Here is a 20,813-nt window from a genome sequence, read left to right on the forward strand (position 1 = left end):
CCTTGTTTCTCCCTTTCGCTGTTTTTTTCGCTGTTCGCGTCTGTCGGAATGCAGTAGGAGTTACAGGAACACGACAGAGCCTTGGCTGTTTTTGTCACATTAAGTATTTTACGGTGCGGTATACATTTATGCAAGAGACGTACACAGTATGTCTGCGGTAACGAAAAACAACACGACATTAATATTGTTCCGAAATTTGATTAAAACAGCTTGACTATGTCAGACTGCCTCGGGCAAGGGCTGCTACGGGAGACTGCAGCTCGACGCCTGCAAGATCAAAATTAGTGTCAGATATATATGGGTATGCATGTGAAAGTTGCAGTGTAAACAGAAAGAATAAATGTGCTATTGAATGCAGAAAATAAGAACGATTATGTATGCTTGTGAGCGGTGTTGCGGATTTGAATCCACGGATTTGATTTAAATCCGGATTTAAATCCACCGTAGGGCTGGAGGATTTGATTTGCGATTTGATTTGCGCGAAAAAATATGGGCAGGATTTGGATTTGGATTGAATCGCATTTTCCACTAATGATTTGGAATTGGATTCAATCGCATATTCCAGTTATGATTTGGATTTGGATTGAATCGCATTTTCCACTAATGATTTGGAATTGGATTCAATCGCATATTCCAGTTATGATTTGGATTTGGATTGAATCGCATTTTCCACTAATGATTTGGAATTGGATTCAATCGCATATTCCAGTTATGATTTGGATTTGGATTCAATCGCATTTTCCACTAATGATTTGGAATTGGATTCAATCGCATATTCCAGTTATGATTTGGATTTGGATTGAATCGCATTTTCCACTAATGATTTGGAATTGGATTCAATCGCATATTCCAGTTATGATTTGGATTTGGATTCAATCGCATTTTCCACTAATGATTTGGAATTGGATTCAATCGCATATTCCAGTTATAATTTGGATTTGGATTCAATCGCATTTTCCACTAATGATTTGGATTTGGATTGAATCGCCCCCTTTGCAGCGGATTTGCGCGTGGATTTCGCCACGCTTCCTCACAAGATGCATGGATTTGAAATTGAGCAAAGCGCCGTTTCGCATTCTACGCGAATTGATGTGACCTTGTCTAAAATCTGCACACGCTCTAGCGGCGTCCTCTCTCCAGAGCGACAGGAGTAGCCGTTTCGTTCCAATCACTTCCCCTTACCGCACCGAGGGAACATCGGATGCGCAGTTCTTGGAACGTAGTTAGCGTTATTCTGTCGATTGGACGGCACCTTTCCCGTGGACCTCTAGCTGAGTCTTCAAGCACGAGCCGTTTCAAGCTTGCCAAATCACGTCGTGAAATTATTGGTCTTCCCAATCGTATTGAACGCATATAGGTACACGCATTCATGTCAAAACAAAGTAAAAACGAACAATAAATATATCAAATCTGTCATTTCGTGATTTCGGAAAGGCAAGCCTTCCCTACTCCCACGGACAATCATGGCAAGATGTGCCATTCTTCCTCCCATACCCCTTTTTTTCCCTTGATTACAACAGTCTGTACTGCGCGAGGAAAATTTTTACAAAGCACCGAAACGTCACCATTAAAACAGACCCATAGGCTACATGTTTAGTAACAGAATTCGTAACATTTCCCAGGATTTATTAACGATCAATTTAATTGTGTGTGTGTGTGTGGGGGGGTATAGTAACCAGCGACCCGTGGTCTTCTGAGTACTGATCGACGCAGGCGTGTGTGTCTGGGCGTAGCTGAGCCTAGGCCCGCGATAGGAATTCCTTCACACAGGCGTGCTCGCCCGGTGCTAAATGACGAGGAGGTCCCTGACCCAAAATCCGCTTTTGGGAAGGTGTACCATACCTACCAACTGTTTATGCCCCGTGAAGCCCGAGTCAACACTAACACGATACGTGATGATGGAGATGGGGATTGTGCACCGCCCCTACCAGAGCGAGCCGGTCACCGACGATTCAACGCACTTTTATCAGTATCATTTTTTCTATTTTGGTGTAACACAAAAATTTTAGGGCTCTTAACGAATTACGTGTAGGCAATGCAACAGCAAGTGCGACTGATTTTCCATAAAGTTTTACTATTTTCTTTCTGGATACCTTCAACTCAACTCCCATCATTCATTCATTACATTTATTTTCGTTGTTATTCCCTTTGCGCCCCTCTTCCACTGGCATTGCGCAATTCCGCGCGGCGGAGTGGCCAGCTGTCGGCTACGCGCCAGCGAGGAGAGCCGTCTGAGCCAACGGGGAATTAAATGACGGAGGACGAGTTTTTTTCGTGAGGAGGAGTCTAATGCTATCACACTGCAGGCCGACGCAGCTCTGGGCTCGGGCAATGCTCGGGACTGCCTAGCTCTGGGGGAAGTACTCATGCCCTCCGAAATGCGGCCTGTGTTAGCTTCCAGCTAATCGTACGCGGCTGGTCGCGCATGAAATACAACATCCACGAGTGAACGCTAGAGGTGACACAGTGAGGTCGCCTCCTGTCCACGCTTGTCATATCATCGACGTACGTGACTAAGCATTTCACGTCCTGTAGCGTCCTGCAGTAGGGTGTGCGTTCGAATTATGCGTAAGCTCCGTGCTCAAGTGGACTGCGCAGCGTGCCAGTATGAAGCCATGGAACTGGAGAATCCATTACACAAACATAGAAAGCTCCGCAAGGACTTTTCACGGGACATGTAAGCATTGCCAGAAGAAGGGGTCGTCGAAGCTGCATGTTTACATGTTACATCCAATTTCATACGGCATTTGAGAAGGCGTCATTCTCAAGAGTTGAAAGACCAAAGCGTGGTGTCGTCAAGTCCGTTTGAAGCTGCCTCCTCATCAGCTTCAAGGAAGAAGGATTGATATGTTGGCTCTTTATATCCTCGTCAATCAGACGAAATTTATTGTTCTTTGTGCCACGTCACGCTGTTATTTAAGCGTTGTTTAGTGAATACATGCAGTATTAGTAATTTGTAGACACGGTTATACGTCTAGTAATGCTACTGCACGAATTTTGACCCCCGGATTTGTCAAAAGATTTGATAAATCCGGATTTAAAAGCGGATTTGATTTAGGTCCGGAAAAACAAATCCGGATTTAAAAGGATTTGATTTAACGTGTCAAAATTAAATCCGGACTTGATTTGGATTTGATTTACTACCTTCAGAAAAAATGCGGATTTGATTTAAATCCGATTTGGGCGGCCAAATCCGCAACACTGCTTGTGAGAGACTGGCACCTATGGGGTGTGATGAGCGACCTAAAAACAAAAAATAGATTTTATTCCGCTACTTCGCAATGACGTCATACATGTTATATCTCACTCACTCATTAATTCAGTCATTCATTCACCAGCTTCCGTGGCATAGTGGTTAGGATGATCGCTTTCCACGCCGAGACTGGGAGGTGACATAGAGGTGACAAGGTAAAATAAAAACATTAGACAACCCAGACTATTGCATTGTTAATTCATACAGACAAATGGAACAACAAAGGGGGACAGCTTCCAAATGCCAGTGTCGCGCTCTTTAAGGCGCTTCCTTAATGTCAGATACCAAGGCGTAAATATAATTGCAACGCCAGGCAACCACCAGACACTTTGCATCGGTGACGGCGATACAAGCAACACAACGTTGCGGTGAATCGCCCAGGATATCTCGTCAGCAAAATCCTCACAGACAGGAGATGGCGGTTGCGTTCGTCGTTGTGAATGGCCGACCAGCCTGATGACGATAACATTAGACGAAAAAGTACATGTCACATTTCTTGTCCCTGCAGCGCAAATGTAGCAAACGATTCATACACAAAAAGCTGTTCACTATAGCGTGTTAATTATCCGAAGCATGCAACAAAGAGAAACGTAATGCTTGTGACCTTGCTTGTGCTTGTGAATGCTTGTCGCACCTATAGGTGCGACTGGCAGACCGTCAAGCGCGGGCCACCGGGCTCACTGCCTCACGGCTGGGCGAGCACCCAACTCATACCAAGAACACTCACACCTGAACAACTCATACCAAGACAACTCATGCCCGGACAGCTCATACAAAGACAAAACATACCAGGACCAATTCTAATAGGGCAACTCATACCAGGGCAACTCATACCACCAACTACAGGGTGTTACCCTATAAAAGTCTACCCGCGCCGGCATGCCGTGCTCGCCAATTACTCAATACAGGCGGTACAATATGTTGCCTACGTATAAAACTCATAAGGACATTCCATCATGGTAAATATCGAAGTGATTGAGCACCGTAACGCAAAGTTATAGCGCAAAACGTGAGGTTCCCGTATTCAAAACAGCCAAGATGGCACCTCTCAGTTAGCAGACGACATCTCTTTTGGGTGTCGTCTGCTGAGTATGCGTAGGCATTTTTCGTTCCTCACGTTGCTTACTTCTGAGCAAAATACGACAGTTACACGAAAGCAAAATGAAAACTGCAGTTCCATCCGGCTGGCAGGATATGCGACACGTCGTCGTGTGGGATGCAGCATGTCAAGTGCTCTTCTCAATGCCGCCATCTTGTTTGTTTTGACTATGGGAATTGCACGTTTTGAGTTATAACTTCGTGCTGCGGCACGCAATCACTTTGAAATTTACCAAGATTAAATGTCCTTATGAGCTTTATATAAAGATCGCACAATGTGCCACCTGCATTGAGTAATTGGCGAATACAGCATGGCGGCACGGGTAGACTTTTATAGGGTAATACCCTGTACATATATCAACTTGTTCTCTTTTTTGCGGCAAGAGGGGTTCTTTTTGGGGACAAGCTTTTCAAACTCAAACTCACGCCACGCCCGGAAATGCTATCAGGAAAAAAGAGAGACAGGGAGAGAGACGTCACTGATTCTGCAGGTAATATAAGAATTTCTCAAACGACATTTACCGAAGCGCACTGAAGATTGGGAATTTTGAAGTGAAATCAAATCGAAATTGACCCACATTTTCGTCGTCGTATATGCGTGTATTTACAGAGTACATCTGGCTGGTCGCTAGTAGCTAGTCGCAAGTAGCTAGTCGGTGGTGATAATAAATTTTCTTATGATAGGGGGCTTATTCCTCGATGACCTTAATTGTGGCCACAGGCCGAGAAGCCGTTCCTGGGGAATCAGAACAATTTACCCGACGTAGAAGCTGTTGCTTTAGTGCTTCCCACCGTTACACTCTAAGAAAAACAGGAGTAAAACGGGGAGTGATTGCAGCTTCTACTTCCCTAGTCTGCAATTACTCTCCATTTTCGTCCCCTAACCCGACATTTAGTCCCAGCATTTACTCCCCAGGACTGTAAATTGTCACTGAACTTCGCGAATGGTCTCCTGAATGCAACAGTCTACGTAAATATGTGCCCTTGGTCAATTTGAAGGGCATAAGGCTATACAACTCAGCCAATCGTACCAATTTTCCAGCCACACAGAGTAAGGAACAGTTAACGCATCTTTCTTCGCAAATTGTGCCCTGTGTATGGCGCAAGATTTCATATCACTCGATATATCACGGTTGACGGTTTGCTTCAAAGTATTTTCATGCATGCACATAGAATTATGTACTTGGGGCTCTTACAACAGCGCGTGAAATGCAGTCTCCACTCCGTGACATTCATTTAATCCCGTTCATTTACTCCCGCAAGGGACTATTTTTTGTGGCAATGCATTTAGTCCCAAGAGGAGTAAAAATACTTCTTTTTTTCTTGGAGCGTAAACCTCTACAAGTCTGCTATGCCACCACGGATTGTTAGTCCTTGGCTGACGCCCCAACGTATCGCCAAAACAACGCTTGGAGAAACGTGCCAATGCACAGCATTGTAAAGTGCTGCAATATGGATTGAGAACAATTAAACACGTACTAGGGTTTTAGTGTTCCGTGCGACAATGAAAATGTGGGAGATTCTCGATTTGTATTCTTTAGAGATAAAGTCCCCATTTCTCATTACAACTGCAGTGTGCTTTAACTGTTTTTCAGTGTGCGTCGGCGACTGTCATCTGTACGACTGCCGTATTTTTCTTCAGTATAACTGCACATTATGCGACATTTTTTCCTGATATGACCTTTCTCTGCGTGACTTGAATTTGAATCGTACAAAAAAAAGCTACACCCTTAATCAACACCTCTTCCCGCGAGACGAAAATAAACATTAAACACTTCCCACAAAAAAAAAAAAAAAAATATATATATATATATAGAAAAGAAAACAAACAGTATGAGTTGCCTTGATATGAGTTGTCCTGGTATGAGTTGTCTTGGTATGAGTTGGGTGTGGTACGAGTTGTCCCGGTATGCGTTGGGTGTGGTCTGGTACACTCTTAGAAATGAACCTCACCACATAGCACGCTCCTAGCCAACCTTCATCCTGAATGACAACGTTCTCGCCCCTGATTTGTTGAAAACGGGAGGAGGAGCCTATTTTGTGTCATTATGCACGGCACAAAATAGGAGATAAACTGATGTTTCTTTCATCGTTCTTTCTTACAAAATAGGCTCCTCCTCCCGTTTTCAACAAATCTGGGGCGAGAACGTTGTGTCATTCGGGGTGATGGTTGGCTAGGAGCGTGCTATGTGGTGAAGTACATTTTTAAGAGTGTATGAGTTGACCTGGTATGAGTTGTCTCGGAATGAGCTGGAGTAGAGCCGATACACGATACACTTCGCACATCGCCTGACGATTTGGTTTGTAGAAGAACAAAATGGAGATGTTCCACCCGAGCCACACGGAACTGGCTACTCCAGGACGCCCCTGCTTTCAGACACACACACAGGGGAAGCTTTCGTTTTTCGTGTAGCATACTACTCCTTAATGCATCGCACACTATCCCCTTGCGTACGCGAAGGCAATGGCGTACGATGTACTAAAACACACTATTGTTTCCGAAAAATCACCGGTTTATTGCTGTCTCTAAACGACATCTCTTGAAGCTTCGTTTCTTTTTGCGATGTCACGATGACAATGCGACCAGGAGCGTGACTATGAGTCCATCTCTCCTACATTCCTCGAACACCAATCTTATCGATCGGAAAGTGTCTCCTAATCAATAGGTTCCCAAATAGCGCAACGTCTTATCAATGTATGTGAGCTTCAAGAGTCTCTTCAGGGCCTCTCCTCAGGGCCACCTATCCGCCCACCCCATTGCACTCGACTTTGAGTGCATTAGTGTTGCTTGGGTTCAGGAAACAATAAACCGCCACCGCAAGTTGAAATCTCTTTCTTGGAAGCACGTGGCATAGGGCCTCCTTTAGGAACAATGGATGGTCCATCTGTATGGACACTTCAGATATGGTATAAAAACGCCGGTATAGCTGAGCACTCTGCACTCGGACTCGTCAACAGGGTAGGTCAGGTCTCTGTATGAGAGTCACAAGCTTTTTGCGTTTTAAGATAGGACAGGAACTGCGTCCGTTTAACGGTCGTTAATATAGGGGTCGGTGGAATACGCTGTTGGCGTAACGAACTTCCAGCATCGTGTACATTCCGTGTTTCCTGAAAAATTCCTTACACACGGAAACATTCCTTGCGAAATGTTGTCGCATATATGTGATCGAAACTTTCAGTTCAGCTTCAAGTCGACTTTCCTGACGCGAAAGCTACGCAAATTTAACTACCGCACTGATCACCTTAGACGTGCAATTTCTGAGTGACCGACTTCCAGATAAATATCTGTCAAAAGAAGCTGGATGATTGGTTCAATAATATGCTACACGTAATTTCGACTCACGATATTCGAACTATAAGTACTCGAGGGTTAAGGCTGTGTTTCAAACGTCTAGGGACCTGATTTGATTCTATCAAACCGTGTTTGTTCTAGATTACCGATGATGTTGAAGTTTGCGGTGACTCTAAGCGCTTTGGTGGCCGTTTCCTGGTCACGTGCTGTCGCTCCCGACGGCCTCCATCCGACATCGGATGAGATGATCGATTTCATCAACAACCTCAACACGACTTGGACGGTAAGTCAGCAAGAGTGGCATCGCACCAGACTTACAATCAGTCACTTACACTTCGCTGACCAGCTAACGACGCAGTGAGGCAGGGCAGCCGTCAATGAGGACACGTGACACATCACGTGCGCATCTCGTTTTGTCTTTTTGTTTCGAGTACTCATTCTTCGATCGAGGTTGATTAGAGCACGAAATGGAATTTTTTTTTTTTACATCCGTAGTGAAGCTTTAAGGGTCCTGTTTCTTCTCTCCGGCGTTTTCAGATCGCTTATAACAATATGAACTCACTGTCGATGTTGAGAAAGAATGATGATGATCATGATTTGGATTTTTGGCTCATCAGCATTAGATGAGAAAGAATACGTAGCACGTGTTCTGTTGTGCCTACTCGTTTGTTTCACTTTGTATCGTATAGGCTGGTCGCAACTTCGACAAGTCCACCAGTCTGGAATATCTCCGAGGTCTTATGGGCGACCACGACATGTTGCTCATGCACAGTCTGCCGGCTATCGAGCACGACGTAGACCCGGATGCTCTTCCCGGTAGCTTCGACGCCCGCCAGAAATGGAGTCACTGTCATTCCATCGGAGTCATCAGGGACCAAGGTTCATGTGGATCTGGTTGGGTACGTCACACAAATCTTTTTTTCTTTTCTTGATAAAGAAAGAGAAACTACGGAATGGTTTCTTCTTTTTCACGTGTTGTTCTATTTCATTTACCGTATATTCACACGAGCGACATCCTCATGGAATATTCTAGTGGAAGAGAAAGCAAAAAGCAAAGCAAACTGCTTAGAGAGCCGAAGTTCCGTCCCGTGTTATGTTCAGCATTCACACGGTGCGGAATATCGGGAGTGGAGTAATGCACATTTCGCAGACGACACTTAGCAGACGACACCGTCAACGTGTTTTCCTGTCGTCTGCTACGGAATATCCTGTGGCTATGTAGCAGGGTATTCCCCACGGTTAGCAGTGTACACGCTCACGTGACAGTAGAAAGTTATGGCGCATCTTCTTCTTCTGGTGGAATGTCGCCCGTGTGAATCCATGGTTACTGAATGGTGTCTGATGAGAGTTCCTTTCTCGCTCAAAGGCGTTCGGTGCAGTGGAAGTCATGTCGGACCGTGTCTGCATTCACAGCCAGGGGAAGATCCAAGTGAACATTTCAGCGGAAGACCTGTTGGGCTGCTGCATAACGTGCGGCTATGGGTATGTCGCCAGATATTTACTCGCCCTTTGCATGACCTGTAGGTGGCGCATGTAAACTCCAACATGGCGGGCGTATCCAGGTTGTCGCTTGGTTTCCATCTTCAGATTTCTGAACTGCGCAATGTTGATTCTCGATGCGTTGAAGGCGAACCAGTCTTAAACGCTGCTCGTACCCCCAGCAACACCGTATATCCTCTGGATGTACGAATAATGTCCTAACGAATTCGTACGCCCGATGGAAATCCCTCAGATGTCAATCGTACGTACGAGTCCGTTAGTATTACTTCTGGCAGGCATAACCGCGTTGTCCAAAGACAAGGCAATAGTTGTGACTTATTATTTGGGAAGCTCCGGCGTACTTGATCAACCACACTCCGCGAAGATGAATTTCCCGTTTACCGGGAGCGAAGCCGAAATATCAAGCAGCGAGCGTCCTGTCCTGCAGGGATGGGGATGTCAGAGACATGCAAGCAGACCACAGCTGTGCTGCAGCTCTCTTACGGGTAAGATCTTCTAAGTGTGGAGCGCGTGTACGAATGTAGTTTAGAATTTTCAGGGTATTGTTGCGACACCCGTCATGCTGCCCGTTGCTGAAGTCATGGGTACTTCTCTGGGTGCCAGGATTCAAAACCGTCGAGTCAGCAAAAAATAAAGCAGTGATCTGAGAAGTTAATGAACTACACGCAGAAATTAAACAAAAAATCTATAAATTTGTCCTTGGAGAGCGTCCTTGTGCTCTACGACCTGCTTCGTCCGCTATTTTACCGTCAACCACACGCGTAACAGCTCTAGAATACTTAAACGAGCGTCATTACTAGAAGCCAAGGTATAGCAGGGAGGAACACCGCAGTTAACTCTATCATGAACTTCATGATCTATAAGTCATTAAAGGTGATGAAAGTAGCTGCAAACTATCTTCAATTAAAAATACCAGTGCAGCAGGTGATGGCGAAAACAACGGAAGGTACAGAGAGACGATGACGACGAGTCGCCTGCTGCAATGGGTTTTCAATGGACCCTTTTCACATACGCGTCGTATCCTAGCGGCCCTGCAGCGAACCACGCTCGGAGCGCGTCAAAACAAATCGACGTCGGTAGCACAAAGGTCCAAAACCGGTCCGGAGATGGGACCGACGATTTCGCGCCGTTCGTACGGTCTCCCCCACTGGTCTCCACTTCTCTCGTCCCCATACTGAGCCATCTAATGAGGACGGAGATAACCCTCGCCTCAGGGTCAAGCGCATAATTTGTTGTAAAAAAGATCCATTGATCCATAACTTAAAAACCCGAGACTAGGGGACAAAAAACGACAAACACAGACAAGGTCTCAAACACAGCTGAAAGTTTACTTAACAGCACAAACATATAAGGGCTCAAGTGGGTGAGAATGAAGGGTGAGGAGAACGTAAGAACGTCCCCAAAACCAACGGGAAGGTCAGGGAAGGGTTTGCTGACACAGTTCCCAGCAGAGATAATGGACAGCGTTTCCTTCATAAGCCTTTTGTTGAGGTCACTTTCCCTGGACATTGTGGACAGCTGTGTTTGAGACCTTGTCTGTGTTTGTCGTTTTTTGTCCCCTAGTCTCGGGTTTTTAAGTTATGGATCTATACCACCAGCTCGCTTGCTACCTCTCTATCCTCTCGTTGAAGATCCATTGACTTTAGTATCTAGTAGACATATACCAACCCACCCGAGTTTTATCTTTGTTTCAGCGTCCCTCCCGGGTGCAAAGGCGGATTCTCTGGTGCCGCTTGGGAGTACTGGAAAAGTGAAGGTATTGTGACTGGCGGTCTCTTTGGCACCAAGGACGGCTGCAAGCCCTACTCAATTCCTCCCTGCGAACACGTTGGCAAGGGCAAGCGTCCACCTTGTACGAAAGGCGGCCAACCTCCGAGTTGCCAAAAGAAATGCCGCGATGGGTACCAGAAGGCCTACAAAGAGGACAAACATTATGGTATGCTTCACAGCAGAAACTAAGAACTCGTGTGCTAAAAGACAGAAACCGACGCGAATCGCGCTAGGCGCAGTTGCGTAGCCTCTGTCATTACCGTTGGTCGTCGCAAGCACTTGACCGCGCACTGGCGGAGACACATGCCGTAATGGCGGATGCGTTCTGGTAATTCCACAGGGTGTCATCAGTCCAATCCCCAGGCTAAGTAATTCGCGAACCGGTGCACAAGTCGAAGAACTTTATTTCTTAAAAGTATCTGTCCGGTACCACCTACACTCTGCGCACCGCGTGAATGAATTGGTGCCGCTCATTATTTAAATAAAAATTCAAAGGAGTTTTGTGAAAAAAACGTAACTTCGTAAAAACGTTCTTCGATTGGTGTACCCGTCTGCAAATTATTTATCCCGGGGCTTTAACTGAAACACCAGATATACATCGATCCGTCCTAACAGCACACTGTGACTCTACCGTACTTCAACAGTTCATGACTCATGACAATGAGAGAATATAGGAAGTTTTAGTGCGTCGTACGCAACCGCCTTTGCGTGTGTAACAGATAGCATTAGTGATTAGCATTAGCGATGATAGCGCAAACCCTAAAGAGAGCTTCGCGCAGTGCGCTGAACTTCAGGGGGACTTCATTGAATGGTCAAACGGAAGAGTGTGCAGGAAAATTACAAATCACAGTACGTCCCATCTATACGTTAAAATAGAAGTTCACCACATCGCACGCTCCTAGTCAGCCACTATATCTGTGTCATGATTGGTTCCAAACAGAGGGAGGAGTCTATCTGGGACAAGCATAATGTGTCCCAGATAGACGCCTCCTCCGATTTTCAGCAAATAAGGTCACAAAATGATATCATTCGGAATGACGGTTGGCTAAGAGCGTGTTATGTGGTGAAGTTCTGTTTTAACATGTACCTTATTATATTCCTTCGAGCCTCCCAAAACTATTGATTCCCGCAGGCGCCATCTCTGTTTCATTTTGCGAAACTTCACCGTCCAGTTGAGGTACGCATCGTTTACGAAGTTGTTTCATCAAACATTCAGCTGTCGCAATGTTTGCTACTGATCAGTAAATGTGGGACACTTACTGTGAGACTCTGTTACTGTGAGATACACCATGCAAAATACTGAAATCGCTTATCACTCGGTTCGAAGCGCACAATATGCTGTACGGAAGAAAGCTGGACTACTTGAAACCATAGCGAAGAGAAACCAATGAGAAGTCGTCCTTGTATGGTTATCGCGACAGCTCATCCCGGTATTCTGCATAGCCTAAGACATGTTTCCACAAACCGACTCAGGAGCTATGTGAGAGTGATTTTTCTTCCGGTGGTGTCTTCAGATCATTTGTACTTTCCCCAGGGCAAACGTCTTACTACGTTAAAGCAGACCAAGACCAGATTAAGGCAGAGATCTACAAAAACGGACCAGTGCAAGCTACTTTCGGCGTCTATTGCGATTTCTTGAACTACAAATCCGGTATGCTGTCCCTTACTCTACTGCCGACAGTGAAGAGTTTTTAGCACTTCTAAAAATCCTTTTTCGCAGGTGTGTACCAACACCACCATGGCGGACTCCTTGGCGTGCATGATATTAAAATCCTGGGATGGGGCACGGAAAAGGGTGTGCCCTACTGGCTGGTGGCCAACTCGTGGAACACCGACTGGGGAGACAAGGGTAGGTGTGCAAATGAAATACTGAAACTATAAATATATGCACAAGTACATCGAAGGACCTCTCCCAAGAGCAAACGTAAAGAAAGAGAGAGAGAGAGAGAAATAGGAAAGGCAGGAAGATTCTGAAATACACAAGTGCGTGCTAATACTCTAGCTCTATACTACAATACTATACAATACAATATATACATTACAATGCTATATACCATACTATGAACTCTACCAAGCTAGCCCGCCGACTGTGTCGACTCTAAAAGGCGATTTGAGGTCTTTTGCACAGATCAGTCTGATCGGTCCGTATATTCGCAACACAGCCAACGCTCCTAGCCAACCATAACCTCAAATGACAATACGTTCTCGCTCCTGATTTGTCGATAACAGGAAGCGGAGCGTATTATGTACCATTACTAGGAAGGAAAAAGAGGTCTCAGAAGATGGGCAATGAAGAAAATAAATTTAAAAAATGGCGTTCACGATTTTTTTTGCGACCGATCTACCGAAAGGATTTTTGTTCTGTAAACGGCTACGATATCAGGTCACCGAAAGGAATAGATGTTCTCATTGGGACAACTTTTAATTTATAACTTTTATAATTAAAACGTTAAATAACGATTTTTAGGTAATTATTAAGTGAAAACAGCATGTCTATATCCCGTATAGTTTTTAAATGGAAAACCTGTATGGCCTAAAAAAAGACATTCTGTATATACTGGGACGAATGAGCGAGTCTGAGACGGCGATGAAGAGGAAATTAACTATATTGTACATGTCCATATAAGCAACTTATGTATATATATATATATACAGGGTGTGTCAGTTAAATCCCCGAGCTAAATAATTCGCGAATGGGTGCACCAATCGAAAAACGTTCTTTTTTACAAGTATCTGTCGGATACCACCTACAGGCTGCGCACCGTGTGAATGAGTGGGAGGCACTCATTAATTAAATAAAAATTCAAATGAGTTTCGTGAAAAACAGAACTTCTAAAGCAGGGCGCCGTCGGCATTAAAATGCGTACTACCCCTTTTGGGACCTTCAGTAGACACCTTTTAGAGAAAAATCTGCCACCGAAGCGGGTCATTGGTTGCGGTAATTAATTGGTTTAGGTTTACTTTTTTCTGTCGCAGCTGGTCACGGTAAAGTGCAAAAGGACGCTCTTCCACTCCCTTATCCATCAATGAATTACGTGTTCTAGAGCTTACTTCGCAATGGGGAGTGCTGAAGAAAAAATGAAAAGCATGTGATACCAAGATACTATGTGATTAACTGTGTTTCGTCCGTGCGATCATAACAGAGAAAGGGCGCATATCAGTCAGATAAGCGGGGCGGGGACTGGCGTAGCCTGTTTGACGCTGTTATTTTTTCTGCAGCACTCCCCGTTGCGAAGTAAGCTCACGAACACGTAATTCATTGGTGGATAAGGGAGTGGAAGAACGTCCTTTGTCGCTTCACCGCTACCAGCCGCGACAAAAATATGTAAACGAAACCAATTAATTACTGCAACAAATGACCCGCTTCGGTAGCAGATTTTTCTGTAAATGGTGTCCACTGAAGGTCCCAAAAGGCGCAGTACCCATTTTAATGACGACCGCGCCCTGCTTTAGAAGTTATGTGTTTCAAGCAACTCATTCGAATATTTATTTAAATAATGAGCCCCTCGCACTCATTCACGCGGTTCGCAGCTTGTAGGTGGTATCGGACAGATACTTGTAAAAAAGAAAGTTCTTCGATTGGTGCACCCGTTCGCGAATTATTTAGCCCGGGGATTTAACTGAGACACCCTGTATATATATATATATATATATATATATATACATAAGTTGCTTATATGGACATGTACAATATAGTTAATTTCCCCTTCATCGCCGTCTCAGACTCGCTCATTCGTCCCAGTATATACAGAATGTCTTTTTTTAGGCCATACAGGTTTTCCATTGAAAAACTATACGGGATATAGACATGCTGTTTTCACTTAATAATTACCTAAAAATCGTTATTTAACGTTTTAATTATAAAAGTTACGAAGTTGTCCCAATGAGAACATCTATTCTTTTCCGTGACCTGATATCGTAGCCGTTTACAGAACAAAAATCCTTTCGGTAGATCTTCGATTGGTGCACCCGTTCGCGAATTATTTAGCCCGGGGATTTAACTGAGACACCCTATGTATATACGTATATTCCCACATCCCTACGCCGGGTCGACGACTCCCAAGTAGGACGAAACAGCTGTACTAGGCTGGCAGTGCACGATCAAATTATAAACGTACGCTCAACGTGCAGCCATAGAGGATTAGCTACTTTTCCTTTATATGTTTTCATTTATTCTTTCAAAGCGTTTCAAAGCGTCGAGGTTAGTGTAGTTTCCGGTAGTTTCCCTTTCTTTTATTAATAACGCGTCCTGGAGTAGCCAGTCCCGAGTGGCTCGAGACTACCATCTCCATTTTTTTCTTTTAAAATCAATCAATCAATCAATCAATCAATCAATCAATCAATCCTTTATATGTATCCATATATACGGTTTGGTGCCACGTACCTAGTGGGCATGTGATGAAAGCACTTTTATTGCATTTTCTATTTCAGGCTACTTCAAGATCCTGAGGGGTTACCATGAATGCGGAATTGAAGACGACATCTATGCTGGAATTCCGCGGACCAAATAAGAGAGAAATACATGATGACGATGATATGGGGACCAAATAAACCACTCGTGTATGTCTCGCTTTATCATGAAGACTCATGGCATGTTGCTAACATTAAGCGCGCGTCATCACGATGCAAGCGTGTGTGGGCGTGAGTGAACAGAGCCGTGGATAGACATGACACATGTGTGAATATATTAGAGAAAAAAAAAAAAAATACGGGAGGATGACTGTGGAGTTTCATCGCCAGGGGGCGATACTCTACCCTGTTGGTGGTGGTGATGTGGGGAATGAAATAATGAGAGCCCCTTCACAATAAGGATCGAAGTCCTGTGGTGTCCAGAAAGGTGAAGAGAGCCTTGAGGGCACAGCGTTGGTGTGCTGGACGTGGCCGGGGACCAAGCAATTTTTTTTAGAGGGCGGGAGTCTAGCTCGTTGAGGGATGCGGAGAGTGCGGTTCGGGAAGGTTGGTAGTGTGTTGCGTATGGGCAATTGAAATTGCAACCACAGACCGGGCGTTGGCCTTACTAGAGGGACACGGGTCATCATTTCATCGGGGACTCATTGAATAGAAAGGGGGGATATACGTTTATTTCGGAAAGGTCAGCCTGACGGAAGGTCGGCTTGCTATTCCTCAATCAAAATATATCACACAGATGAAGTAAAAACAAATATAAAATGATGAGGGTGGCGTGATGTGTAGATGACATGAAAGGCCAATTCATAGTTTCTTCATGAGGTCTGTCGTGTGGAGAAAGTCGAGGAAAGCTCGAGTGACGCACCACTGACGGCAGTGTCGGACAGGGCCAAGTAATAAAGGAAGGTCTATGTGTGTGTGTCCCTGAGCAGTCAGGCGTCCTTTGAGGGTGTCGCGTGCAGTGTCGTAACGTCTGCAGTGTAGCAGTAGATGCACTGTGTCTGCTTCCACTCTGCACGTTGCGCATGCTGAGGTGTTCAGTTGGCCCATCTTGTATATCAGTGACGGTGTTCGGGCAACGTTTAACCGCAAACGGTGTACGATAATTTCTTCCCTTTGGGTGAGCCGCAAAGTGGTCGTGTATTCCATCTTCGGGTCGATGGAGTGTAGGAACGTGTTTTCAGGCACAGCATGTTCTATGAAGTGTAGTGTATTGCGGGCGCGGAGCCACCTCACCTGAATTCTGCTGGCAGACGACGACATCGGTACTGATGCAATTAGCTCACCTTCCTCATGAGCGCGGCGTGCAGCGTCAGTAGTACTGCCCCATTACGCACAACGATGTCCTTTTTCTAATCCAGTTCCAGGAATGCTATTCTAATCCAATTCTAAGCAAAAATCCACTTTTAAGCCAACCCAATCCAGTTGGAATCCAACACAAGTCATATCCAAAGCCATCTGATTGGTCGCCATTAGCTCCGCCCACTTCATGTTGATCGGCCCACGCTAAGCCTACTGATCGTTGATTGGTTGACCGTAGTTCCGCTCCCTTATGCTAATTACTTGGCTCCTCTCACTTCACGTTGATAGGCCCACGCTAAACCTACTGATCTTCGGGTGGTTCACCATAGCGCTGCCCCGTTATGCTAATTACCTGGCTCCGCCCGCCTCACGCTGATTGGTGCACTATGAGTTGTTGAGCACTACGTTGAGCCTCTATGCTAATTAGCTAGCTCCGCTGATTGGTCCGTGCTAAGCCTAGTCATCCCAATTGCTCCTCTTCTCCACAGACTTCTAAGCCCCCACTGATGGGCCCACCATAATGTCTAGCAGTCCTGATTGGCCTACTGAACATAGCCTTCACCGGCGCCAGCCAGATGGTGCGCCGATCGCTCGGCAGTGGCTTCAGATGGTTCTAACCCAATTGGGTGTCTCTACCTCATACGTCCAAACTTACCTCGTGCCACCAGATGGCGCGACTCAGGTGCATCAACTCCGCGCTGTTCCACTTCGAGGCGTCACACGAGCGAGAGAACTTCGTCGAGATGTACTGCCACATATTGCACTTCCGTTTCACCGCAAACAAGTTGCGGGACATCATACACGAAATCTTGGATGGGTACCTGTCGGCTTACAGGGAGCAATCAGTGCGCGAGCTTCAGGAACTATGTCAGGAAGAAATAAGAGTCCTGGAGACGATCATCAATCGCGCTAGGAGCTATGGATGAAAATAAAGATGCCTCACACCTCGCTACACAGTCTGCCCAAGTTATTCCACGATGCACGTGCAGTACCAGCACCCTGCTCGAATTCTCATCTCCGGCGAGTCCATGTGTGGGAAGACGGTGCTCACGCAGAATATAATGAGGCACCCCGAGTTATTTAGCCTTTTACCGCAGAAGATACTCTACGTACGGAAGTATGCAGCCGGCTGGGAAAATGATTTCGACAGCGTGGAGTTTATGGACAGGATACCCGCAGATTGGGATGAGCGATATCCCACTCTCATAGTTATTGACGATCAAATCACGGAAAAAGGGGTTCTATCGGAGGTAGAGTCGCTGTTTGTGCGTGGTAGCCTCCATGAGAATGCGTCCGTGATCCTGATCACACAAGCCTTGTTCTATCACAACGCCTCTTTTCGAACAATATCGCTGAACGCCAGTTATATCATATTGTTCCGGAACGCTCGGTCCGTACAACAGATCGAAACCTTCGGACGTCAGGTATTCGGGAAACAGGGGCTCTCCTATTTTCTCAACGCATATAACCAGGCGACGGAGAAGGCGCACGGTTATTTAGTTGTAGATCTTCACTCGCAAACACCTCCCTCTCGTAGCCTGCGCACGGGTATTTTACCGCACAACCGGCAGTTCCTGTTTACGCCCGCGAAATGACGGCCGATCTTAGAAGACATCTCACGCTCCTCAAAGTATTGGCCACCAGCAAACCAACGCACCGCGCAGAGCTACTTAAAGATGAATAATGCATAATGTAAAAAAACCCCGAGACTAGGGAACACGAAGGGACAGACACAACACGTACGAAGTCTAGTCTCGGGGTTTTTACATTATGCATCATCTTCACCAGCTCGCTTGCTTCCTAGCCATTTTTTCATTGTCTACTTAAAGAGCTCAGCTGCGACGACATTCGAATCCTTTCGGAAATCTGTCTGAACATTCTACGTGGAAATATCCCACTTTCGACGGAACTTCATAAAAACTTGAAGAAACACAAAAAAATCCTCCGCTTCCTCGCTTACAAGTCACTTCATAAGTGCCCCTGCCAGTTGAAGAAATATATTAGGCAACAACGAGGCGGTCTCATTCCCATACTTCCACTGCTCCTCTCAGGGCTATCAATTCTCGTGGCGGGAGTCGCTGGGCGAGCGATATCCAAAGCCATCGGTCATGGCTCATAGAATAGAAACAGGTGAAGTTCTGAAATCTAACGATTCAGACGACATAAAGGTGGGCAAAATATTGGAAGCCCTCTATTACTTGCTGAAGCGCGCTCACTATCACCCTCCTCTCCCTCCTCCTCCTCTGGAACCAGTCCATTCGGCTCCCGAACCGGAACCCAATCAATTCGATTTTAACCTTCTACCCTCCCGCGTTGATAAAGTGCTAATCTGTGCTAAAAGAATTGAAGAAAGTTTTCACCTGGCAGGCAGATAATGTACTAGTATATAGAGGGAAGCGAATCAATCGCTCATACATTGTGGCCCTTGTGAGCTACTTAGCACGTCGTAGCATGCTCATCAAGAAACCCAGTTGGTACAAAAAAGTACCGAAAATTATAAGCACTCTGAGAATGCCCCGCATTGCTCGCTGGAGCAAATATGGGACCCTATAGAAAGATCAAGGAGAAAGGGTTAGGTGGAGTCGGTCAGTACTGACGTTATCACAAGCTCACGCGCGCAGAAGCTGAAAAAAAAGCTGAAAAAAGACGATGCTTACACCCTTCACAAGCCAGTGAAGAAAAAATTTAAGCGGCGCTCCATCATCGCAACTCACGTGAGGGATTTATATCTGGCTGACCTTCTGGATATGCGTAAATATCAGACATTTAACAAGGGTTTCAGGTACATCTTAACGGTCATAGATACGCTATCGAGGTACCTGTACATGGTCCCCATTCGCACAAAGCGCCCGCAAGACGTAAAGAAAGCTTTCCAACGTGTTTTCCGTCATGGAAATCCAAAGAAACTCCTCACGGATCGCGGAAGCGAATTTTGGGGTTCCCCCGTTCGTCAGTATTTTCAGTCGCTACTAAATCACTATAGCACGCAAGGTGGAATGAAGGCGGCCTCCTATGAACGCATGCAGGGAACAATTAGAGAAAGCATAGCCAGGCTTTTCACTAGTAAGGGGAAGTTTAATTATATTAACGCGCTGCCGAAGATAGTGGCTGACTATAACGACTCGGTACACTCTGTCACGGGCGAAAAGCCGAAAAGCGTGAACGCCGGAAATGAAGTAGCTCTGTTCAACAGATTGAATCGTAAGACGACCCCGCGCAAGAGCAAGTATAAAGCAGGGGACCAGGTGAGGCTCGCGTTAGATCGCGGCGTGTTCGCCAAAGGCTACGATCAAAGGTGGACGGCCGAAGTGTTCGAGGAGTCGCGAACGAGAAAGACCGATCCACCCGTAGTGTACGTGAAAGATTCGACAGGAAAAGAAATACTGGGATCATTCTACAAGCAGGAGCTGCAGCCCGTCCACCATCTTTCCTCGTACGATAAAGCGACTCATATCGGCGGTGATTAGAAAGAAGAAAATTGACGGGGTATTGCACTACTTAGTTCGCTGGTTCGGATACGCCAAAGATCACGATTCTTGGGTTCCCGCCAGCGATGTCAGAAAATGAATTTTACGTGTATCTGCTCTCGAACGCCAGCATGGACCTGCACCCATCCAACACGCTGAATGACTTCACGATCGCGTTAGATAAGCCGCTACACCTGGATGATTCGTACGTCGTTGGTCTAGAGGGATTTTCCATTCCCAACAGCTTGCTGAACGTGAACCAAGCGCCGCATAACCTGATAACGCTACCAACAGAGAAGTGGCAAACGAAACAGCGCATGTTCGAAGACACGGAAACGCTATTGAATAAAATATTCCCCGAATAAGGGATAGAGTGGACTTACAAGGAAGATCGCTATGTGTTTAAGCTACCGTCGCGCGTGCGCTCGGTGAAATTAATCGACAGACCGCTGCATCTCGCCTTTGGAATCGTCGACATCGATGGAGATCACCCGGAGGGCGGTAGAGTACGCGCAGTCCCAAATTTGTTACCGCTCGCGGAGGAAAGAGCCGTTATGATGCGAGTTCGCCGGGTGATAGTGATCAATAATGATCTAATTTTAGAACCCGGATCGCTAATTACCGACACAATCAACGAATTCTTCAGAGCGATGAACGATACAGAATCAAGGGTGGAATACAAAGACAACACTTACTCGCTCTCTCTCCCGGCGAATTTCAACTT

The 20,813-nt window shown here is 45.8% G+C and overlaps 1 protein-coding gene across 1 annotated transcript; it reads left to right on the plus strand.

The window, feature by feature from the left end:
* The first annotated feature begins 7,250 nt into the window (after positions 1-7,250).
* LOC135370673 (cathepsin B-like) lies at positions 7,251-15,488 on the plus strand. The gene is made up of 8 exons (XM_064604460.1): positions 7,251-7,310; positions 7,785-7,926; positions 8,333-8,542; positions 9,010-9,125; positions 10,838-11,079; positions 12,448-12,564; positions 12,634-12,762; positions 15,345-15,488. The coding sequence occupies exons 2-8, from the start codon at positions 7,792-7,794 to the stop codon at positions 15,422-15,424; spliced, it is 1,029 nt and encodes a 342-aa protein (XP_064460530.1). The 5' UTR covers positions 7,251-7,310; positions 7,785-7,791; the 3' UTR covers positions 15,425-15,488.
* The last annotated feature ends 5,325 nt before the right edge of the window (positions 15,489-20,813 follow it).

The sequence above is a fragment of the Ornithodoros turicata genome, chromosome 10, assembly GCF_037126465.1.
Source record: "Ornithodoros turicata isolate Travis chromosome 10, ASM3712646v1, whole genome shotgun sequence".
Classification (NCBI taxonomy): Eukaryota; Metazoa; Arthropoda; class Arachnida; order Ixodida; family Argasidae; genus Ornithodoros; species Ornithodoros turicata.